Consider the following 25,221-nt stretch of genomic DNA (forward strand, 5'->3'; position numbering starts at 1 on the left):
ATTTTGAACTTTTCACTTCTGAGCTCATGATCTTTTCCATTAATTATACCACAAAGCTTTCCTGATATGCAAAGCCGCTTTTAACATTAGGAAAAGAAGTGAAAAGAAACTTGTAGAGAATTCTCCATAGTCAATTGTCCAATATGTTTTATGGACTTAAGAGCTGCTCAAATTATGAAACTTAAAATATAAACACAGTGACTTTTCATTTGTGTGGTAAACCTAAATGAACCATTATGAGAGCCACTAAAAGCACTATTTAAGAAATATGTATTAAAATTAAGAGTAATCAAGAGATAGAAAAACTAATAATATAAATGGCGAGTATAAATATCAATATTTTAAAAGTTCATCCTTTATTACAAAGGTTTAAGTACACATAATTCAAGAGAAAAAATCTAAATATGTATGGATGTATATAGTGTTTATACATTTGTAAACATAAGCTTTATGAATTTTTATGTTTATATATTTATATTTTTATATAGAAACAAAGCTGAGCATTATTTGATGCTAAATCCATTGGGTGAAAGTTTGTAGGAGGACAGGATTTGCACAGTCTCAATTTATCACCCTAAATACGATTACAAAAAGATAGCTTTACAGTGAATAAATCTGGTCGATACTACCTTACTGAACTGATCACCACTAATGGGACAAACTGACATCATATGTCTATTAATGTGCTGTAATCTGAAGAACACAACATTAACAAAAATGTTTAATTAGAATCTAAGAATGAGAAAATAATATACAAAACCAAATCAGATTAAGGATCATTCTATTAAACCACCAGCCTAAACTTCTCAAAAAATGCCAGTCATAAAGGATGAAAAAAAATGAAAGAACTCATCCATTTTATTGAAAACTAAATAGAAATGATAACAAAAGGCAGTGTGACGTCCTTGTTTGATTCCTGGATCAAAAATAAAGCAGTTATAAAAGACATTATTGGAAAAATTGGGGAATATAAATATGAACTGTGTATGTTAAATAAATATTGTATTAGAGTTAAATTTCTTTGGTGTGGGAATGGTATGGTTATTTGGAGACTGCTTTGTACACAGGAGATACATGTTGGAGCATTTAGGAGTGAAGTATCTTAAATGCATGATACAGTATCTGCAGCTTACTTTCAAATTGTTCAGAAAAAACATTGAGTGATAGAGCTAAAGCAAATATGGGGAAATGTTTACAACTGGTAAATCTAGGTGAAAGACAGATAGAAGTTCATTGTACTACTTTTCTGCTTTTCTGTAGGTTTGAAACTTTTGAAAATACGTTGGGAAAAATAAAACCAAATGAAATCGTTCTTTAAATTCTTTATTTCATATGCCAATTTCAGCAATACTGAAATACAAGTTTAACATACATGTACTTACTCTTTCTAAAGATTTAAAATATGAAATGTTGAATAATGTTACAAATTACAATCAAAATTTAAAACAAAGTACTTTAAGAATAAGACAAAAGAGCTAAAAATTATGTTAAATTTCTAGTGCAAATATTAAAAAAGAATAAAGGATATTGGTGACATTAATATTCAGACTAGGTTTTCCCTATCTTAATTTCTCTGCTCCCTTCCCACTTAAAATCTTAAAAAGTATTTGTTATAAATTGGAAGTACAGAATTGTTAGAAAATCACTGGATGATGAGTTGTATGATTCTCCTTACAGGTACAACCTACTTTTCAGCAATCTGTAAGCCATTGACAGTGTAACTCCATATCCAAGGAAAAAAGCCAAAGCGCGATTTGGCTGGGGAAGGGGTATCAAATATGCAATTGTGTGGTAGATTCGTGCTCCAACAAAGAGTCTGAAGTGCAGGATGGCAGTAGAGAGATCTGGACCACTCAAGGAATACAGAAGGCCAATACCAAGAAATGGCACAATATTTTCGAGGTCATTCAAGTGGGCTCTGTGGAAAAAGATGACTTGTAAAACACAAATTTCAAAATCAGCAGAAATATATTAATTTTCCCCTCTCTTCTGAAACTAAATAGAAGTGTTAATGGATCTTAAACATGCAAAGTAAGATTCATTTTATTTCTCTCAAATTCCCTTGCTTCCTTACCCACTTGACTCTTATTTAGAATGCCTCGTTATCTTGTTTCTTTTATTTGTAGTGTATCTCAACATACAACAGAGAAAGCTTGTTGCACTTTCAAGACCATCAAAACTGCATCTATATAATAAAACTCACTCTATTTTTATACATATAAAATACTTTTTCTTCTAAGGTCCACACAACAGCAATTCAAGATTCTTCTTATAAAAACTCTTCTTCCCAAAAGAAGAAAACCCTTTTGGTTATGACCTTTCTGAAGACTCCTCCCTCACTTGTGCTAGTCTGCAAAATGGTTACTGAGACCACCCTTGCCCATTCACCCAATCCACTAGGTTGCCAAGAATCAATTTACCAATTTAATATCAAGAAATTCATGCTCTCCACATCCATATAACAGAATACATAACTAGTCTTTCAAACATGGGAAAAAATTTAGCCAATCTATCCTAAAATTGCAAAAGGAATTAGTTAGTAGTGATGGAGCAAAGTGCAAAGTATACATAAAATTGATAGACAATAAAGAGAAAGACATATTTCCTTGATTGGAATTTCATACCACAGCTATAAGAAAACAGAAAGCATGGTTTAGACACAAGTTTTCCTCCAATTCATGGCACCTCTGGCTAGGATTATGAATACAAGGCACATCTATTATTGACTTGACATTTTTTTAAACTGCTTAATCTTCAAAAATCTGGTACCCCTGTTCAAGTCTCCAGAGTTAAAAACTGCTTAAGAATCTAGACTAGAAATTGAGATTTTGATAGAGCTTATCAGCTATCGATACATATTTCAAAATGAAAAAATATTTGTTTTATGTTACTCTCTTTTCTTTTAGCAAAAAATGTAACTATTACATATTGCCTGCTCAATGATCACCATTCTCCTCCCCTCCTTTCCTTTCTCCTGTTTCCTGTAGATTATCCTTTCTCATCACCTTTTTGACAAAGATGATGACAACATAAAGGTATGAAGAATGTGACAGTAACCTAGGTAAGTAACAGTTTTGAAAGATTTAAATAAACAACTGCCTGTTCCTGAATAAAAGCCAAGACAGAAAGGTATGGGAGTTCTTGTCCCTTCTCTTTCATGGAACAACCCAAGGGTTACTGAGAGTGAGGTGGGCAAGAAAGGACAGGAATACTACTTTCTACTAAAGAAGAGCCCGCTTCACCAATTACACCAAGGGTATTTGTTTGGGTCCTTTGAACTCTCCTGCTGGACCACAGAAATATCTTCACCTCCCATCTTGGCCATGTTACTTTTCCTCCTTCACAACATTCTAAAAGGACAGACATTTTAAAGTTGGGAAAGAACCTATAATGGTGAGACCCTGTGGAAATGTGTTTACTTCTAAGCCTGTATTAAGCAATTGGCAAATAGAAGAGAAGAAAGTCAAAGACAATAAGGGGTAAAGAGCTCCAGTGGAGGGAGAGGGAAGGAAGTTCAAAGGCAGGGCTTCCTTGGACCTTACTGGCCCCTCCATTTTTTTCTGGCTTCCCTCTCTCTCTTTATCTTATTCTCTTTTCAATTCTCTTTCCCTGTCCTTGGCCCTCAAAATGGTCTCAGAGATAGCACTCCTTATTGTCCTAGTAAGGCCTGTTTTCAATGGAGCCTCACACTCTATGTTAATTTACGCTATTTTATATGCTCTTCTTTTTTAGACCCTGAGCCAGGCACATGCTTACCCAACTCTCCCAGTCAGCTCCGCTGTAGTTCAGTATCACCCTTCCACCATAACCCTTTCTCTGCTCAAACAACAGAACTCATCCTAGAGGGGCAGCTTCCTTCATTTTCATGTCATTCCCAGACAGCTACCAAAATCTAGTACCTGGTGGACATCTATCTTTACGTGTGACCACCTTCTACCGGGGTCTATTTCCCCCTCTCCATCATCCTGTGTTCCTGTTTCCTTTCTCCTTCAGGCAGATGCTCCTTGGGGCAAGCTTGCTCTGGGCTGACCTTCCCATCAGCCCTGCTCTGTGCTTATGATGCACCAGTCACACCTTCCTAGTCAGATCAGAACCACTCGGATCTCAGCATCGCCCTGACCTAGACCAGAGTTGCTAGGCATCTTTGAGAATTATCAAGGGATGGCCAACTACAAAAGGAGCTTCACACCAGACTTGCTGACTCCCTTCTCTTACCCAAAGTTCTTCATGCTCAGCATACAGCAGCAGTATGTCCAAATTCCCACAAAGAAATTTTCCCAAATTGACGTGATCTCTCCTCTCCTTCTCCTCAAGTCCTAACATTCTTCAGCTTCTTTCTTTATGAAATATTCCTAAATACTCTAGGAACTAATACCCTGTACCTCACGACTTAACATCTAATGGGAGACTGCTTTATATCATTCTCTAAGTACTATATGAATGTTGGTCTTATTTTTAGGGGAAAAGTTATAAACCCCCTCAAGGGCAGGAACCCAGTCTTAAAGCTATTTTATAGCACTCCAATAAAAGAAGTGACAGTGAGATACACACAGTAATCTCTCAATAAATGCTTCCTTCATGCATTGGGGCCAGAAGCGAAGTCATCTGGCTCAAATCCTAGCCCATGCTCCAGTTCCTTGAAGAATCCCCAGCGAGTATCACCTGGACTCCACTGAACAGTTTCAGTGAAGGGTTATTCTCTACCTTTGAACATAGCCTATTCTAAACATCTGTCCTCTTCCTAAGTACCACCCCCCTTTTCCTCTTTTGAATGCTACCCTGTATTTCTCCAGCTGCCCTGATTACTGTACAACTTTCTTTTTACCTTGTTGTAGGGAACACATTTGGTTTTGAATTCTTTCTAGAACAAGATGGGATAGGATTAAATCAATGCATAATGTAAAAGGTTTTCTAATCATCACTGATTTCTGTCTGCCCAGAATATAAATAACTAACTTTGGGCTACTTATCTTGACATTTCTACACATATTACTTTATATTTTTAATTAAGTGTTCCATATGTGTAGAATGTATTAATTTTCTCACTATTGCATACCTGAAAGCATAATTTTCACTTCCTTTGTAGCCAAATTCTGTCCCTGTCACTGAAATATGCTAATAGAAATAACGTGATAATTACATGTGGAAGTAATGAAAAAGAAAAATTCTAGGTTAAAAATGGAAAGTGGATATTCTGGAAACTCTTTCTCTGAAAAGTATCTCCAAAAGAGATTTGTTACTAGGAAATTTTTTGATGGGACTGATCCGATCTCAAAAAAATACACCTGGAAACTGGATGCCTTGTCTTTCCTGGACACTCTCTTTCTTGCCGCACTGAAAAGCCAGTGTCTGATCGCCAGCAGGCGCTGGACACACAGTCGCTGCACCTCCTCAAGGACACTGACTCCTTTCATAGCTAAGGTCAATCATTCTCACTAAATTTTACTTGTTGTTCACAACCTGATGAGAAGATCAGCTTAGATAATGGCTTTCTCCTTTAGAAATACAACCCATGGGCAAGGAGAGATAGAAGTAGGGGCTGAGAAGGGAGAGTGGGGAGGAATCTAAAAATCCCCAAATAAAATATCTGTTGCTAAGTTTTCATAGGTGAGACTTAATTTGATCTTCCTTTCAAACTTACTAATGCTACTAAAGGTCTAATTGTTGTCATTTTCAAGTTCTGGGCAATTTTATGAGCATAGGGTCATGATTAGCATCATGTATTTGATTACCTTCCCTAAAAGGGATGCACAAAAAGGATGAGACAAAGCTTTAAACTGCTTACTTTCTCTTTAGTGGTTTTGATAACTCCACAAAGCTTTATTCACCTTTTCTAATTTTTATTCTTTTTCATCATAACACATATAATTTTCCTCTGATACTGTTTGAAATTTTCACATTGATTCTTTGAGAGATTCCTGAGACTATTTTAGATCCATATTCTTGACACAATCCATTTTAAAACTGGCCACTTTAATCAGTAGGACTACTGAATTAACAAATATATAACTAAGTGAAGCAAAAGTTTAAATTTTATTCTAACTATCTAGCATAGACTTCCTCTTAGAAAAAGCCATTCTTGCTTGATAAATAATTTGAGATTAAACTTTTGCATAAATTAAAAAATTAAATTTCGGTACTGGAGGAGCAGAGAAGTACACGGGGTAAAAGAATAGCCTGCACAATGGTGTAATGCTGACCATTCTGTGAGGTGAAGAGGACACAATGCAACTTCCCCAGGGAGAGGATGCTGAAGGACAGAGCACTGTAACATACAACTTGAAATGTTTGTGTTGCCATACTGTAAACTCTGCACCTTGATTTAGTCAGGTCTATTTTTATCACATTTTTAACTTGATTTGTTGAGAGAGTTGAGGAAAGAACCAAGTTTACATCAGCCTAACAAAATGCAGAATATGGAGACATGCACAAATGCAGGATTGCAGACTGAGTTAATCTTGAGACTATATACCATAAGGGAATCTGCAGAAATCTTGGGAGGGGCTTCAGACTTTGCAGGAAGTCAAAAGTGATGATGCAAATATGATCTAGATTCCAAAGCGATTTGATGCTGCAGCAGATACGTGAATTACAGAAGTAAAATTTTTTCTTTCAGTTCCCGTTTCATTATCTATTTATACTCACCAAATTGAAGAAGTGTAGTCAAATATATTCATGATGTTTCATATCTTAACTATTCATCACAAAACTAAATATCTAAATGTTTAAGTATGGCTATGAAAACTCTTCACTGCTTCTTTAATTTTATATAATTTTGCTTATCCCATGAAATGTGTCTGGAATTGTACTACAGTTTAGATGAGCATTAGAAAATACTAAATGAAGACGGTACATAACTTTAATGTTTCACATGTTAGAAAAAGGTAACTAATGGATTGGGAATGGAATCTCAATATAAAAAATTTTGCGGTGGGGAGAAGGTCGGCCAAGATGGTGACATAGGGGGCTCCTGAACTCCCCTCTTTCCACAGATACACCAAATGGACAGTTACACATGGAGCAATTACCTCTGAAAGAAATCCAGAAACTAGCTGAGCAACTTCTACCCATTGAGAGAATGAGAAAATACCCACATCGAAATGGATAAGGAAAGGCTGAGAAAATCTTGCTATAAACCCCACCCCCAGAACAGCACCATACAGTCGGAAGGGAATTCTTAACTCCCAGCTTCTCCCTGAGGAGAAAAGGGTTTAGACCTCATATTTAGTGCCCCAACCTTTAAGACTTTTACCCAAGAGCAGGCCCCCACCAAAGCACCTAACTCTGTAAGTCAGTGAGGATTGCATTTTGGAGACCCAAAGGACTATAGCAAACAAAAGCAAAGTTGTTAACAGGTGCATGAGACTTGTTGTAGCTATTCTCCCAGGACTCAGCACAGAGGGAACAGGCAAAAATGCCCACCTCCTAGTCTTTCCCAGATAGAGATCCACCTGCATACTTTAAAAACTGCTACCTGAAGGTCAAGCTTCCAGTTAGCCTGCATCTAGGGTCTGGCTTTGATCCTTCCTAGGAAAGCCAGTAGACACCTCCTCCATTTTCTCCTTCTAGCCTAAAACAAGTCGCCAGTATCTCCCCGGAAGGAGCTTACACACATCTGCACCTCAGCTTTTATGGCTGCAGCCCAAGTGATGGGTCTCTGGATCACCTGGCTCTGACAGCCAATAGTGCTACCATTCACAAGTCCCACAGGAATACAGCAAACAAAGAAGCAGTTCTCAACAAGCACAAGTACTTGCCGCAGCTACCCCCACCCCCAAGGCTCAGTGAAGAGGGAGCAGGCAAAAATGTCTATCTTCCAGTCTTTCCCTAAAAGGCGTTCATCTGTATACTTTAAAGCTGCTGCTGAGGGTCAGGCTTCTAATTCAGTATGTATCTAGGGGCTGGCTGTAATCCTCCTCAGAGACTGGAGAAGCCAGAAGACACATCCCTCACCTTCTCCCTCTAGACCACTCCAAGTTGCCAGTATCTCCTTGGAAGGAGCTTGTATGCACTTCTGGCACCCCAACTTTTGCAGCTACTACTGAAGGGACAGGCTCCTGGATTGCCTGGCTCTGATAGCCAATGGGGCTTGCATTCATGACTTCCACAGGACTATAGCAAACAAGGAAGCAGTTTCTTAATAGGTACAAGAGCTCTCCCCACAGTTATACACCTGAGCCCAGGAAAAATGCCCAAATCCCAGTTTCGCTCTGGAAGAGGCTTAACTACCTACTTTCCCAGCTGTTGTTTGAGAGTCCAGCTTCCAATCAGCTTGCAGCTAGCTGCTGACTGTGATCCTCCCCTTTGGAACACTTGAAAAGTCTTGGCACACACTCAAAAACTGGGAGCCAGTAGAAACAAAGAAGGCAGCTTGGACAATCACAAAGGTTTGAGAGACAACCAGGAGCTCAAGCTAATTGACAAGGTTCATCTCCCACATGAGACCACTCTGTCAAGACTGGGAGTGGTGGTTGTTCTATCTAATGCACAGAAACCAATACAGAGAATAAAGAAAAATAAAGAAACAGAGAAATATGTTCCAAACAAAAGAACAAGATAAATCTACAGAAACAGATCTTACTGAAACAGAGATAAGTGATTTACCTGATGGAAATAATGGTCATAAGATGTCATCAAGGTCAGGAGAGCAATGCATGAGCAAAGTGAGAATTTCAACGAAATAGAAAATATTTTTAAAGTATCAAACAGAAATCACAGAGCTGAAGAATATGACTGAATTAAAAAATTCAATAAAAGAGGTCACAACTGATTAGATCAAGCAGAAGAAAGATTCAGCAAACTTGAAGACAGTGCAGCAGAATTCATCCATCAGAGAAACAAAAAGAAAAAATAATGAAAAAGAGTGACAATAGCTTAAGGAACTTATGGAAAACCCTCAAAAAGACCAATATATGCATTATAGAGGTACCAGAAGTACAAGACTGAAAAGGGGGCAGAAACTTATCCAAAGAAGTAATGGCTGAAAATGTTCCTAATCTGAAGAAAGAAATAGACATTCAGCTACAAAAACCTCAGAAAGTACCAAAACAGATGAATCCAAAGAGACCCACACCGAGACACATTATAATTAACTTATCAAAAGTTAAAGACAAGGAGAGAAGCTTAAAAGCAGCAAGAGAAAAGCAACTTGTTTCATACAAGGGAACCCACATAAGATTATCAGCAGATTTTTTTATCAGAAATTTTGCAAGCCAGAGAGAGTGGGATGATATATGCAAAGTTCTGTAAGAAAAAACTACCAACTAAGAATACACTACCCAACAAAGTTGTCCTTCAGAATTGAAGGAGAGATAGAGTTTTCCAGACAAACAAAAGCTAAAGGAGTTTATCACCACTAGACCAGCCCTATAAAAGTGTTCAAGTTCTTCAAGTTGAAACTGAAGGACACTAAAGAGGAAAACATGAAAGTATAAAATTCACTTGTAAAAGTAAACATATAGTTAAAGTCAAAATACTCTAATGTAATGGTGGTGGTTAAATCACCTATAACTCTAGTATAAAGATTAAAAGACAAAAGTATTAAAAATAACTGTAACTACAATAATTTGTCAGTGGATACACAAAATAACAAGATGAAAATTGTGACATCAAAAACATAAAATGTGGGGGGAGGAGTGTAAAAATGTAGAGCATTTGTATGCATTCAAAGCTAAGTTGTTATCAACTTAAAATAGACTATTATAAACACAAGATGTTTTATGTAAGACTCAGGGTGACCACAAAGTAAAAACTTACAGTAGATACACAAAAGATAAAGAGAAAGCAATCAAAGCTTACAATTAGAGAAAATCATCAAATCACAAAGGAAGAGAGAAACAAAGGAACAAAGGCATTCCAAAACAACCAGAAAAAAAATTAACAAAATGGCAATAAGTACATAGCTATCAGTAATTACTTTAAATGAAAATGGGCTAAATTGTCCAATCAAGAGACACAGAATGATTGAATAGATAAAAATAAAACAAGACCTAACAACATGTTGCCTATAAAGAGACTAATTTCAGCTTTAAGGACACACATACACTCAAAGTGAAGGGATGGAAAAAGATACTCCATGCAAATGGAAGCCATAAGAAAGCTAAGTAGCTATACTTATATCAGGCAAAACAGACTTTAAGCCTAAGACTGTAACAAGAGGCAAACAAGGTCATTATATAATGATAAAGTGGGTCAATTCATCAAGAGGATATAACACTGGTAAATATTTATGCACCCAACATAGGACACCTAAATATATAAAGCAAATATTAACAGATCTGAAGGAGAAAGAACAATGCCATAATTGTAGAGGACTTCAATATCCCAATTTCAACAGTGGATAGACCATCCAGAAAGAAAATCAATAAGGGAACATTGAACTTAAACTATACTTCAGATCAGATGGACCTAAAAAGACATTTACAGAACTTTACATCCAAAAGCCACAGAATACACATTCTTCCCAAGAACACATGGAACATTATCCAGGACAGATCATATGTTAGGCCAAAAAGCAAGCCTTAATAAATTTAAGAAGTGTGGAATCATATCAAGCATCTATTCCAACCGCAACAGTATGATACTAAAGATCAACTACAAAAAAAAGAAAAAAGAAAAAACCCGGAAAATTCACAAATGTGGAGATTAAACAACATGCTACTAAACAACCAATGGGTCAAAGAAAAAATCAAGAGAAATCAAAAAATGTCTTGAGACAAAGACAGAAACAGAATATACCAAAATTCATGGAATGCAGCAAAAGCAGTTCTAAAAGGGAAGCTTATACAAGTGATAAATACCTACATTAAGAAAAAAGAAAGATCTCAGATAAACAACCTAACTTTACACCTCAAGAAACTAAAAAAAGAAAAGCAAACTAAGCCCAAAATTAGTAAAAGGAAAGAAATAACAAAGATCAGAGTAGAAATTAAAGAAATAGACTAAAAAGACAGTAAAAAGATCAAAGAAACTAAGAGCTGATTTTTTTGAAAAGATAAAATAAACGAACCTTTAGCAAGACTTACCAAGAAAAAAAGGGAGAGGACTCAAATAAATAAATTTAGAATTAAAAAAGAAGGCATTCAAACTGATACTACAGAAATACAAAGGGTCAAAATAGACTCATGAACAATTATACACCAACAAATTGGACAACCTAGAAGAAATGGTTACATTCTTAGTAAAATACAAACTACCAAGACTGAATCATGAGGAAATAGAAAATCTGGACAGACCAATTACTAGTAGGAAGATTGAATCAGTAATTACCGACCTCCCAACAAAGAAATCCAGGACCAGACAGCTTCACTGGTGAATTCTACCAAACACCCTAAGAAGAATTAAAACCAATCCTTCTCAAACTCTTCCAAAAAATAAAAGAGGAGGGAACATTTGCAAACTCATTTTACAAATCCAGCATTACCCGGATATCCAAGTCAGATAAGGACACTACAAGAAAAGAAATTACAGGCCAATATCCCTGATGAACATAGAGGCAAAAATCCCCAACAAAATATTAGCAAAACAAATTAAACAGTTTAATTGAAAGGATCAAAAGGATCATACTCCATTATCAAGTGAGATTTATTCCAGGGATGCAAGGATGGTTCAACATCTGCAAATCAATCTGTGTGATACTCCACATTAACAAAATGAAAGATAAAAATCTTCTCAGGGGCTTCCCTGGTGGCGCAGTGGTTGAGAATCTGCCTGCCAATGCAGGGGACACAGGTTCGAGCCCTGGTCTGGGAAGATCCCACATGCCGCGGAGCAACTAAGCCCGTGAGCCACAACTATTGAGCCTGCGCGTCTGAAGCCTGTGCTCCGCCACAAGAGGGGCCACGACAGTGAGAGGCCCGCGTACCGCGATGAAGAGTGGCCTCCACTCGCCGCAACTAGAGAAAGCCCTCACACAGAAACGAAGACCCAATACAGCCAAAAATAAATAAATAAATAAATTTTTAAAAAAATCTTCTCAATAGAAGCAGAAAAAGCATTTGACAACCCAAAATCCTTTCATGATAAAAACTCACAACAAACTGGTTATAGATGGAATGTACTTCAATGTAATAAAGGCTATATATGACAAGTCCACAGCTAACATGGTACTCAATGGTGAAAAGCCAAAAATTTTTCCTCTAAGATCAGGAACAAGACAAGGATGCCCACCCTCATCACTTTTATTCAACATAGTACTGGAAATCCTAGTCAGAGCAATTAATCAAGAAAAAGAAATAGTGATCCAAATCAGAAAGAAAGAAGTAAAACTGTCTCTACTTGTAGATGATATGATATTATATCAAAAATACTCACCTAATTCCACCAAAAACTGTTAGAAGTAATAAATGAATTCAGTATAGTCTCAGGATACAAAATCAATATACAAAAATATTATGTTGGAGAATATCAAAGCCAAATTCTTGCTCAAATTTCAATAAAACTACAATGAAAAAAATCAGTTGCATTTCTATACACTAACAATGAACTATCAGAAAGAGAAACTTAAAACAATTCCATTTAAAATAGCAGCAAAAAGAATAAAATACTTAGGAATTAATTTAACCAAAGAGGTGAAAGATCTATACACTGAAAACTATAAGACACTGATGAAAGAAATAAAAGACGTAAATAAATGAAAAGATATTCTCTGCTCATAGATTGGAAGAATTAATATTAATATTGCTAAAATGTCCACACCACCCAAAGCAATCTACAGATTTAATGTACTCCCTCTCAAAATCCCAGTGGCATTTTTAGAGAACTTTTTTAAAATCCCAAAATTTGTGTGAAACCACAAATGACCCTGAATGTCCAAAGCAATCTTGAGAAATAAAAACAAAGCTGGAGGCATCATACTTCCTGATTTCAAACTACATTATAAAACTATAGTAATCCAGGCAGTATTGTATTGGCATAAAAGCAGACACATTGATCAAAGGAACAGAATAGAGAGTCCAGAAATAAACCCATATATATATAGTCAATTAATTTTTTACAAAGGAGCCAAGAATACACAATAGGGAAGGACAGCCTCTGCAATAAATTGTGTCAGGAAAACTACATTTCCACAAGCAAAAGAATGAAACTGGACCCTATCTTACACCATACACAAAAATCAACTCAAAATGGATTAAAGACTTGAACGTAAGACCTGAAACCATAAAACTTCCAGAAGGAAAAGATAGTTGGTAAGCTCTTTGACATTGGCCTTAGCAATGATTTTTTAGATTTGACACCAAAAGCAAAGACAACAAAAGCAAAAACAAACAAATGAGACTACATCAAATCAAAAAGCTTCTGCTCAGCAAAAGAAACCATCAACAAAATTGAAAGGCAACTTATGGAATGGGAGAAAATATTTGCAAACCACATATCTGATAAGGGCTTATATTCAAAATATATAAGGAACTCATACAATTCCATAGACCAAAACAAATAAACAAACAAGTAAAAATAACCCAATTAAAAAAAGAGACCCAATTAGCCATTTTTCCAAAGAAGACATCCAGCTGGCCAAGAGGTACATGAAAGGTGCTCAACATCACCAATCATCCTAAATCAAAATGAGTTATCACATTATACCTGTTAGGATGGCTACTGTGAAAAGGACAAGAGATAGAAAATGCTTGCCAGGATATGGAGAAAAGGGAACTCTTCCACACTGTTGTTGGGAATGTAAACTGGTACAACCACTATGGAAAACAGTATGGAAGGTCCTCAAACAATTAAAAAGATAACTACCATTATCCCAAAGAGATGTCTGCACTCCCACATTCATTGCAGCATTATTCACAACAGCCAAGACATGGAAACAACCTAACCATACACACACACACACACACACACACAATGGAATATTATTCAGCCTTAAAAAAAAAAAAGGAAATCCTGTCATTTGGATGAAACTGGAGGGCATTAGGCTAAATGAAATAATTAAGACAGAGAAAGACAAATATTATATGGTATTACTTATACACGGAATCTACCAAAAGGAAAAAAAGTCAAACTCATAGAAACAGAAAGTAGTGGTAGCCAGGGGGCTAGGGGTTGGGGGAAATATGGAGAGGTTGATAAAAAGGTACAAACCGTCAGTCATAAGATGAACAAGGTCTGAGGATCTAAAGTATAACATGCTGACTATAGTTGATAACACTGTATTGTGTTATTGTATAACTGAAAGTTGCTATAGGAGTAGAAATTAAATGTTCTCACCAAAAAAGAGGAGGGGAAATGAAATATGTGAGGTGATGTATGTGTTAATTAACTCAAGAGAGGGAATCCTTTCACAACATATACATATATCAAATGACATTGTACACTTCAAACATCTTACAATTTTATTTGTCAGTAATACCTCTGTAAAGATGAAAAAGAGTTTGCAATTTACATGACTTCATGACAAGGATTAAGAAATATACTCCAGAACTAGAATTCAATGTGCTTTTAAAATAAGTATATTCATGGTATTATTAGGAAACTGTGTAGATGGTATCTTGGCTTACTGCTTTTCATTGTTCATTGCATTCTCAGTATATTAAACATAATATCTACAAAGAAGAGAGAGAGAGAGAGATTGGAAAGGGAGAGATTTCCCAAGTTCATATTTTGAATCTATGCGAAAATACCTAGTTCTTCAACCTTTTACACAAGCTGACAGTTTCACCTCTGGAGAAAGATGACAAAAACTGCAAGAATCTACCACCCTCATTTCACCTCCTACCTGTCATTACTTTTGATAAATCCCTACACAGAACAAAGTCATTAACCCCAACAAAGTGCACAGAAAAGCTAAACTGGAAATACGTGCAATCACAGTGATAGTTGGAGACATCTAGATCGCTAATTTTCTATAATTATATGGACTAGGTAAAATGATTAACTTTTCTTCCTTCTTTCCTCAAGACCCCAACATCCTCACTTAACTCTGGTACCAAAATTCTTTGATCAAGTAAATCATTTCAGGAGACAGCGGGTTCACCTTCGTACACGTTCCACTCTGTCATCTGTCCGAAGATACTTCTTGGCATTCTCTCCTTTGCCAAAGCCTGCGCAGTCTTCTGGGTTGGCAAAAACCTATTCCAAATAACGAGGAAAAAACCTATTTCAAATGCCAAGTAACATGGGGGTAACTCTATCTGATAAGTTAGTTACATTTTAATGGAAGGAAATACAGGCATCCAAGTTGGCCATTATGAAAAAAAAATGGGAGCAATAGATCAAACCCAGGGGTAGCAGAAAGCATCTCTTCTTAAAATCTGAATTTTTATTAACAGTGTAAAAAAAAATTTTAAGAGAAGCATAAATAAGAACGTAAATAAAAACCAATGTATAAAAATAGCGAAAAGGAAGCAAAAATGGAAAAAAAGAGCATAATTCTAAGTCCTCATTGACTATTACGGTGAACTGGCATTTTTTTACAGTAATGTTGATGCACTTACCCTCAAGAGTATTAATATTTCTAACTGGTTGGCTCATATGAAAGTCATAAGTTTACTTGCCAAGGATATCAGAGAACAGGCATGCAGCATAAAAGAGTGAGGGGCAGGAAAAGTATTTTGTTCTTTGTTAGGATATGTGTGCCTCTTTTCTTTTTCTGAATTAACTAGAAGTTTGTGTTGAACAATACAGTGAAATATAAGAAGTTGAATCGCATTCCTATAAACACCAAGTACATGTTCTAGGGCATATTTCATGTATTCCTTCCTGCCATTATTATGATGTTTGAAATGATTTCCCCATTCCCTGAAACTTGAAACATGCATTTAAAAATATTTAAGTATGTCCCAGTATTTAATAATATATAATAAAGAAAAACACGAACTCTAAAATTAGCCTTAATTTAAGCTGAGGAACCTCATAAATATTATAATATTTTTCTTAATATGACATGAGCATTTATTTCAGGTAAAGATGTTGAGGAGAACTGATGGGCAGCAGTGTGATACAGTATCAGCTCTTGAGGTCAGATCTGTCTGTCTTGCTCTTAAATAATTGCCTGGCACACAGTGGATGTTCAATAAATATATTTTGAATAAGTAAATAAAGGTATTACAACATAAAGTGCATGAGATTTTCATTGAAACCAATCTGAATTTGAATCTCAGCCTCACCCTTTATTGGTGTGTAACCTTGGGAAAGCTACTTAATCTCCCTGACTTGTATTTCCTCATCTATAAAATGGGAACAGTAATGCTCATCTCACATGATAATGCTAACAATTGTGTAAAATGCTTCCATGATCTGACACACACACAGAGTGTCATGGCTCCTAACATATATCACTGGCACTCCACAAATTGGAATTCCCTTCTCCTTTTAAGACAAGCAACATTTCTGCTATCCTTGGTGCCATGACATTTCTAGAGGACAGTGTGGATCTGGTGGTAGCAGCCACTTTATAGCCTGCTGCTCTAACACCTTGCCCCATTAGAGAGTTAAACACGTGGGTATGTGCCCCCATTAAAATGCAAATATCCTTGGGAAGAAATGACGCCTCAAGACAGTAATGAGGAAATACCTTAGGGAGCACTGTGACTTCTAGATAAAAGCAAGGCTCTGGAGGACAAAAACTCAGGACAGGGACTAAAAGAGAAACGATGGTTTCCAGAAAGAAGCTGCTGAATAGGCACAGGGACCACACCAATGAAAAGCATTTAACTTTGTCAACGTAGCTTTGCTTTACCCCCATCACTGTTGTCATAAACCCTGCCTGAATATAGGTTATGTGTTTCAAAAACTTTCTACCACCTTCCCCAAGCTTCCAGTTTTAAAAAAAATCATTCTTATCATGACGGGTAGAAATATTATCCACGTAAGAATTCATAACCACACAAAATTCAAATGCCTTATCCCAATCATAAGAGGTTCTGCTGATAATAAGAACTTTAATTCTGTCCCCAAAGGCATATCCTTGATCTGTAACAGAGCTGAAAACACCAGTTCACTGTCTAGAAAATGACTATTTTCTAAACTCTAGTAGGCAAAATTAACTTCAAAATCACAAAAAGTTTCCTTGAAAACTTTGATACTCCAGAAATCTCATATGCTAAGTGGCATGACAAAAGGTAAAAGCTACAATGAAAAAACTATTTACTAGTTTCTAGGAAAAAGCACCCATTCCATAAATATATCAGGACCACCTGTACCAAATGATTGCATACTTCATTTGCAGTACTAGACAACATGCCACTGGGCTTTACAAAAAATAATTTAAGAAAATTGCTTTCCAGAATCTCAGCTCTTAAAAGAAAATATTGCCTCCGATGTCTTACCTTTCTTGTCAATCTATAGAATGCAGTTGCAGTACTCATAAACATCATTTTTGAAAGAACAATCGTTGTGTAGGAGGCAAAGGCCATGAATACTTCATTGTCCATTAGCTGCGTGAGCTCGACCATTTTTTCAATTCTGGTCTGGAATCTTAAAAAAATTTTAGACAAAATTGGAAAAAGCAGACAGAAATACCCCAAATAACTTGACGGCCACTTGATGTGCCTATACTGCAGCATTAACCACACTGTTCTTAAAGATATCTTGGGTTATTTGAAGAAGAAATAATCAGTCAGGTTTTTTTAAATTCCAAAATGAATACTATTATGGTTTTTTCTAGTTCTATACCATTAAGCTTGAAGACATCAAACAAGTACTGAGTGAAAATGAAAATGCAGGGGGTATTACAAGCAAAAATAAACAGGCGAACTGCTCTAAAGATAGAAATAAAATCATATTTTTGCATCAAGATGAGCCACAAGTTGGACACACACAAAAACAGAATCCATGGGTCTCTTCAGAAACATCAAACTACGTCCATAGTATTCAGTATCATTAATGTTCGATTAGAAATGCTTAAGTTCTAACATATGTCCTCCTTTACAAACCCAACTTAACAGCCTTTTGTCCTTTCAGTCGTATTCAAGATCTCAGACTCCAGGATTCTAATTCCAGTCACACCATTTTGCTATTAACCTTGGTTGAGAGACTTAGCCTCTGTGAAACTGAATTTCTTCATCTGTAAGACAGTAATAGTAATACCTCCTAACTTAGTGGGTTGTTGTCAGGATTTAACTGAGATAGCACGTGGAAAATACCTAGCACAGTGCCTGGCCCATGAAAACCCTCAATAAAGTTTATGATCTCCTGATCACAATCATCGCCGTCATCAAGACCATGGTCATCATTCACATCAACACAAGTGAAGAGGGTGAAGCAGGATAATGGAAACATAAAATAACAAGGCTTGCAAATGCAAGGTGAAAAATTGGCATTTATGATGCTTTTGTAGAAGGCACAAGGGGAGGAGGATTAACTTTACGTAAGTCTTCAGGTCACTTCACATTCCATATTTACTTCCACCTAAAAGCGGTCAGGAGTAAACTGAAGGTAGCTCCCTGAGTCTGGTGTCGGAAGTATAGACGGGAAAGTGCTCAGGAAGGAGACAGAGGCACACACCGGTGATGCTGAAGTCCAAGCGGGTAGAAACTTACGGTAAAGCTGAAATTCCGCACTGAGAGTCATTCTTTTTAACCTCCTCTGTTCTATTATCAGCCCCACTACCTACATCTTCTATGTCTTCTACATAAACAAATACCCAAGCTTAAATGCTATTTTACAGGCTTAGCATGGAGTGTTGTCTCTTGTAGACATATCTGTTCCTGCCTTTAAAACTCAACCCCTGCACGCAACCTAGAGTGATCATTCTGACCAATCTATCCATCTACCAATAATCTGTAAACCTATATATCTTTCTATACTCTGCTACCAGTCATGTAGTTGTCTGTATGTTACTGTTGAATGGGACATAAATCACATATATAATACATATATATTTAATTTTATAAGACTTGGCTACACATCCAATTATACCATGTACTTTACGTGCATTACCTTACATAATTTTCATAACCATAAAATTATCATTCTCATAAGTATATCTATTCTACAGATGAATGAAATGGAAATTTGAGATACTTAGCAGCCATGCTGGGACACAAACCCAGGTCTCTGACCTCACATCTTGTATACCAACCACACTGCACTGTCTCCTTCAAGAGACTGCAAACTGCTTAATTCTGATTCAACTAACATTGACTGAGTGCCTACCCTGCAGCTGGCAGTGCTGGCACCCCTTCCATCTGTTATCTTCCTTCCTCTTCCAATTATGCTACAAGTTAAGCATTACTCCCATTTTGCAAATAAAAAACCCAAAGCTTCCTAAGCAACCCCTATTTTAAAAGGTAGGCTAAAAATATACTCCTTGGATTCAGACAAATAGAAATGTACAGTTGACCCCTGAACAACACGGGTTTGTACTGTGTGGGTCCACTTATATTTGGATTTTTTTCAATACTAAATAGCAGCATGCTAAACAATTAGCAGCTGGTTGAATCTGCAGATGCAGAACCATGGATACAGAGGAACCGAGTATAAGGAGGGGGCGACTATAAGTCATAAGTGGATTTTCGACTGTGTGGAAGGCTGGCCCCCCTAACCCCCGCATTGTTCAAGGGTCAACCGTATTTAGTTTAAACACACACACACACACACACACACACACACACACAGAGTAGCAAATTAACCCACCTCCAACAGTCAGTAGTCTTAAAAGCAAGTATGTTAGATAGATTCTGCCAACTAAAAATAACACTCACCACCTGATTCTACAAGCATGAAGTCACTAGCCAATGCAGTCGCTGACCTTTAACACACCCTGAAAGGAGTTCAGGGCAGATCAGGAATGAGGCACTGTGTGCTCTGGGAAAAAGTGGCAGAAGAGGCCTTCAGAGAGTTAGACATTTTCAGGAGAAATTTTTATGAGCCCCATTTTTTGCAACTTCTCATAACTAGAAAAGCACTAACATCATTAATGGAGACATCCGTTCCTCATAACCAGCAGCAAACTTCTACTAAGATGTGTGTTTGATTGCACATACCCCCTTCACCAAAATCATATATATACTGATACCCACACCTCTTCAGAGCAGTTCCTCAAGAGCTACAGTCCTCAGAAAGCCCCAACTAAAGCTGAACTCCCAGCTCTCACGCTATGTGTTTTTTTCAGTTGATGTTTCTCAGTGCAAAATAATACTTTTAGCAACATTTAATATATCTGCTCTTGTTCTAGTATGGCAGGGGGCGGGGGGGTCATGAATAAACTGCACTCTCCTTCAGCGTGCAGGTAGAGTAATTCGCTTAATTAGGAATCCCTATGTCCTATGTCTTAGGAATCCCTATGTCCTATGCCTTAGGAATCCTTAAGTCCTATGCCTTAATTAGGAATCCCTAAGTCCTATGCCTCTGGACAGAGATATGAAGAAACACAGCAGAGGTGTTAATTTTTTAAAAATTTAAGAAAAGTTTATCAAGTAGGAAATGCTGCTATTCAACCATAATTTTAAAAGTCATACAGTTTCTGTACGTCCCCACCAATGTTCTCAGAACGAAGTGGATTTAGCAACCAGAGGATGGTTTTCTCTCAGTGAAAATGGGTATTGAAAGAATAGAGAAAAAGTAGAAACTTCCAGGACTGTTGGTGGGAAAAGAACACAAAGACCTGAGCCGTTGGAGGCAAAGGTCAATGGGAGGCTTTGTCTCTAAATGTGAACAACACACAAAGTGTACTTTACACAGAGTTTCTCAATCACCAAAATGTGCCTTAGCTCCTCAAGTCTGTGGCTTTGGGAGCAGGCCAATTCTGAGCTTCTGGTATCACACACTGTGGGTCCACAAATCGCCTCTCAGGATCAACATGGTCCACTCCCAGCACATCTGAGGGTGGGGTAAGGAGAGTTAAAGATAAGGCAGTAAGAAATCGGAGTCATTTATAGCACAAAATTAGGTGGTGCTGATCTAGACTTTCTTTTTTGAAGCTAATTTGTCAGTAAGTTGCCTTGAACCTGCATCATGCCTGGGCATTGCACTCCAAAAATAGTTACTGGAAACTTTGTACATGAAAGGTCACCAGGAGGGAGGAGGGCAGTATAGTAGTAATAATACTTCAGAGGGTAAAGTGTGCAGTGATTTGAGTAGTCTAGGAACGCAGTAGAAATAATCGAAGGAAAGTAAGCAGAGCAAAACATGAAACTTGGTGATGAGTTATAGAAAATAAATGATTCCAACGATGTATTCTATTTGGACAGTGTATTGTTCCTTTTATTGTTCAGCATTGGTTGGCACAGTGGAGAATATCTCTACCTATATCACCAGAGAGGGGGGCTCAGTCCCCTAATGTGGAGGTGATGCCTTTACAAAGGACAAAGAGCTGCGTGTCGAGCTCACACAGACTGTGCAACTAGACTGTGGTCCAGGTGGATGCAACTCTGCCACTTACCCACTGCAATTAACTTACCTTACCTGTAAAAATGAGGTTAATAACACTTCCTACCTCACAGGACTCTTGTGAGCCTTAAGTGAATAAAGTATAAAGTGCTTAGAAAGGCAGTGGGACCCAGTAAGTGCTATACAAGTATTTGGTAAATAAGTAAGTGCTATTCTAGGCACTGAGGATACAATTTTAGAGTTTTCAAAAGCCATCACATTATCTCACTTGAGAATTTAGAGAACTCTAAGGTACTCAGAGCAAATATTTGTCTCTATCTTTAACATATAAGGAAACTGAGGCCCAGAGAGGTAGAATGAGTAATTGACCCAAATTCACAGTGGAGGGCCCAAGACTGGAACCCAGTTTTCTCAAGTGTTGAACCTGTGGGCTATCTACCATCAAGGCTAAACATTCTAGACTTCCCTGGCCTTCTGGGGGTCTCTTTCTGTCAAATCCCCTTCCTGTCTTGTCCCCCGCACCCCACAGAATCCCACCCCTGCTCCCTTAGTATCTATCACAGTTGAGTGATAGATGCTACCAACTGAGAAATATTCCTCTTCTCTTTATAGGCTCTTAGCCAAAAAGAGCAAAGTTCTCTTATCCACAGCGGCCTTTCTACATCAATATTGTGCAACACACAGTATGTGAGCAGGCATTCCCATGGCCATGACTCTGCAATTTTAGACTTTTTAAAGCAACAGAACAGTACCCATGAGACAAAGAAAAAAGATAATTCAGTGGTCTCATTGCTGCTTATGAGCTCTAGAATTTACTGAATAGACTGAGGTGACTGCAGACAAGGCCTCCAAGTTTCAGGGCCCAGGTGTTGGGAAGAAAATGCTTCTGGCTCTGCGGGGGGAGGTGGGGGGAGGCCGTTACCAGGGGCCTATGCTGACCTTTTCTGGACTCAGCGTTTAAGAAACTCCACTTTCAAACAAACCCTCAGAAAAACTGTCCTTGTCTGCCACAGAGAGTAATATTCAAATTTGGACCGATTTGCCATTTTTCAAGATGAACAAAGATGGTCAATACACATAGGCCTCTTATTTTGGAAAAAGCAGAAGACAGTAAAACTCAATACCAGCCTAACTCCCAGGGGATGCAAAAGGTGTGTCTAGTTTTCATAGCAGGCTAGGGATCTGAGAACACCGGGCTAGACTGGGTTAAAGCCTGTTAGCTGGAGACCTGGAGAAGTTTCCAAGGCCATTCAACAATGTTTGATTACAGCCCAATTGGCACGTTCTTGGAGAGTAAACAGGCAGAGGAAAAAGGAGAAAATAAATGTGGTGCCCGGACTACTAAGAGGCCTTGGGACTATTTCAAAGGAAGCAGGGAGATGAAATCTGCATGCACCCTGGTCCCCACCACCCCAATCCGGCAATAGCAGTAATAGCTGAGGCCTGAACTCCCAAAGAAACCTTCCTTTCTCCTTTACTCCTTCCACATGGCTTTCGCCTCCAGACTGGGGGGCTGAGAGTCCTCCCAGGGTTCCAGTCAGCAGATTCTAACAATCTCCAATTCATCTAACAGGGTCTCATTCATGTCCTCCTCCACTTTGTTAATTATTATTATTTTTTAACTTGCTAATGTTTCTGTGGCTTATCAAAGCAAACCAAGAGAAGCAAGTCCTGTCTTTCAGGAGGTACAAAGGGCAGTTTGTCCTTGAACTCAGAGCCGCTGCAGGATTTTACACCCTTAGGATGAACAGAAGTTGCTTAGACTGCAGCCACTTTCTAGATTACTATTACTTGCACGTACTTTTTATTCCCCAAAAGTTCAAGGGGGCCCTTTCAAAGTGGATGCTACCTTGGTCTGAGAATACAAAGTGGGTCAATCATCACTTAAACGCAAAAAGACGCATTCTCTCAAGTTTTAGTCCTGGAGCTTGCCAATTTACCTGCAAGGGGAACAGGAATGAAACCCCCTTTTAAAAGTGATGGATTGAAAAGCAAACATACAGCAGCTACATGGAACAAAGAAGCTTCAGGTCGGCAGAGACCCTCAAGCCTACACCTGCCACCCCGGTCCCCTTCCCGCCGCCTCCCTCTCCTTACCCGCTGCTTACACACCCCTCCCGGGCACGTACTGTGAATCCGAGCAGGAGAAAGACCGCGACCTGTTCCCAGAGGCGGGTCGCGCAGGCGCTCGGTGACTTTCATTGCGAGGGCGGGCGGGTGGGAGGCAGGCGCCACGCCCCCTCTGCTTAATTTCCTCGGAACTTGCTCTCGGGCGCCGAAAGCACGACTTCCAACCTCGCCAAGGCCCTCCCCTAAGTCGCCTGATTTTTCTCCCACCGGAGTAACCCCCGCCCACCGGTTCTCCTCTCTGAACCCTTCTTTTTGGCGCCGGCGGAAAGTCTCCTCCCGAAAGGTCATTTCCCCTCTGCAGCGCCTCGGGACGTTAGCGATTGTATTGGAACACTTCAAGTTTGGGCGTGGGAAAGGAGGGAAAGGAGGCCGACTTTTATGAAGCCGCAAACTATTTTAAAAGATCTCAATGTTGAAAGCTTTGAAAGCTTTAGAGAATATTCAAATCTCGGGGGCTGGGGGGACGCTGATTAGAAGTCATTGATAAAATTACCTTCTGTTGAACTTCTCTTTCCCTGCTCTGGTGGCAAGGCTTCCTCGGAAGGCTGGCACTGACACAATGTAACATTTGGTGAAGGTCACCTATAGTCTTGCAGTCTTCCAAATCCGTGATCCTAGACAATTTGCTTCCTCATTCTGTCCCCTCCTGTTCAGAGTCCAAAATGGAACTGGAAGAGCTTAAACTGGATCATTACAGTTCATTACACAATTCATTACACAATCAGTTTAGCACGGTTTTTTGCAGGGACTTTCAGGAGAGTTAGGGTTAGAAGGCGTAGTTATTCTAACACCAATATCTAGGTTAAGGATATTTCCAAGCTTCCTAGTACCCACAACAGTATTTATGGATCTAACTTCCATGGCTTTATCTAAACATGTTTAAGGATTTATGCTTTCCATCTACATTACTTCTCACTTGGTCATACTTCTCACCCATTTACCACCTGCTATGTGTGGTGTACTTCCTTTTTTTTTTTTTTTTTTTTGTCCTAATTTTACCTCCTTTAGACTTTAAAGGGTGCCTCCAGGACTAGCTAAGATTTGATGGACAAATCCATATTCTACCAAAAAAGGAAGTAAGATTTACCAGTTTGCTCTAGGAAACAGCAATTAATCACAGGCCTGAGAACAGTTTCTATAGAAGCATATCAGTAGCAGTATCGGAAAATCTAGCATCAGCAGACGTTAGTGCTTCGTTTTCATGGTCCACGTCTTTTGAAAACTACATATATTTATTCTCCTATCTTGGTAATGTACACTGGAACCTGGCTGTGACACTGACTGGAATAGGGCAGAATGTGAGATAATTCTGAATTCCTGCCAAGAGATTTTAGTATTACAAGTATTTAAAAGACTCTTTTCATTTATTATGAGGTAATACGGCTCTAATCTTGTGGATAAATTTACAGAAAAAGGTACAGAGAGCTATTATTTAAATAATTGATATACAGCATTCCAGTTGAGCGGTTCTAACAGGTTTTTGAAAAGAAAGGAGCACCAGATTCATGTGATGCTCTAAGTATAAAATGACTTCAAACTATTAATCAATCAATGAATAAATACTGGATTCCTGCTCTCAATAAACCATGCACAATTATTGCCTGTCTGTTATATATATGAAACTGTCTTTGGCACAATAATCAGCACTTGCCTACAATGAATGAATTTAGTAGACAGTTATGACGTGAACGCAAGGCACTTGCTTTGATGCTAAAATCCGAAACTAAGATAAATAACATCAAATAATTGTACTCAAGGAGCCTACAATCAAGTAGACACAAAAGCCGAAAAAAAGTAAGAAGTTGCCACTAAACTTAA

The 25,221-nt window shown here is 38.0% G+C and overlaps 1 protein-coding gene across 4 annotated transcripts; it reads right to left on the reverse strand.

Annotated features, from left to right (window-relative positions):
* Nucleotides 1-1,306: 1,306 nt before the first annotated feature.
* On the reverse strand, nt 1,307-24,066 carry MGST1 (microsomal glutathione S-transferase 1). Of its 4 annotated transcripts, none has more exons than XM_061204750.1 (4): nt 23,897-24,066; nt 17,271-17,418; nt 14,978-15,072; nt 1,307-1,918 (listed from the first exon to the last, which is right to left on the reverse strand). In XM_061204750.1, exons 2-4 carry the CDS (start codon nt 17,394-17,396, stop codon nt 1,672-1,674), a joined length of 468 nt encoding a protein of 155 aa, XP_061060733.1. In that variant the 5' UTR covers nt 17,397-17,418; nt 23,897-24,066; the 3' UTR covers nt 1,307-1,671. The 4 variants fall into 4 exon arrangements, with proteins under 4 accessions (XP_061060733.1, XP_061060732.1, XP_061060731.1 ...); XM_061204749.1 differs by lacking the exon at nt 23,897-24,066 and adding an exon at nt 23,403-23,496; XM_061204748.1 differs by lacking the exon at nt 23,897-24,066 and adding an exon at nt 23,371-23,477.
* Nucleotides 24,067-25,221: the final 1,155 nt, after the last annotated feature.

The sequence above is a fragment of the Eubalaena glacialis genome, chromosome 11 (genome assembly GCF_028564815.1).
Source record: "Eubalaena glacialis isolate mEubGla1 chromosome 11, mEubGla1.1.hap2.+ XY, whole genome shotgun sequence".
Classification (NCBI taxonomy): domain Eukaryota; kingdom Metazoa; phylum Chordata; class Mammalia; order Artiodactyla; family Balaenidae; genus Eubalaena; species Eubalaena glacialis.

Excerpts from the sequence above, each read along its gene's own strand:
- MGST1 (XM_061204750.1), bottom strand. The coding sequence starts at position 17,396 with ATGGTCGAGCTCACGCAGCTAATGGACAATGAAGTATTCATGGCCTTT. Across the intron at positions 15,073-17,270 it reads TCTATAGATTGACAAGAAAG|GTTTTTGCCAACCCAGAAGA; the intron begins GTAAGACATCGG and ends TATTTGGAATAG. Across the intron at positions 1,919-14,977 it reads AGAGTGGAACGTGTACGAAG|AGCCCACTTGAATGACCTCG; the intron begins GTGAACCCGCTG and ends CTTTTTCCACAG.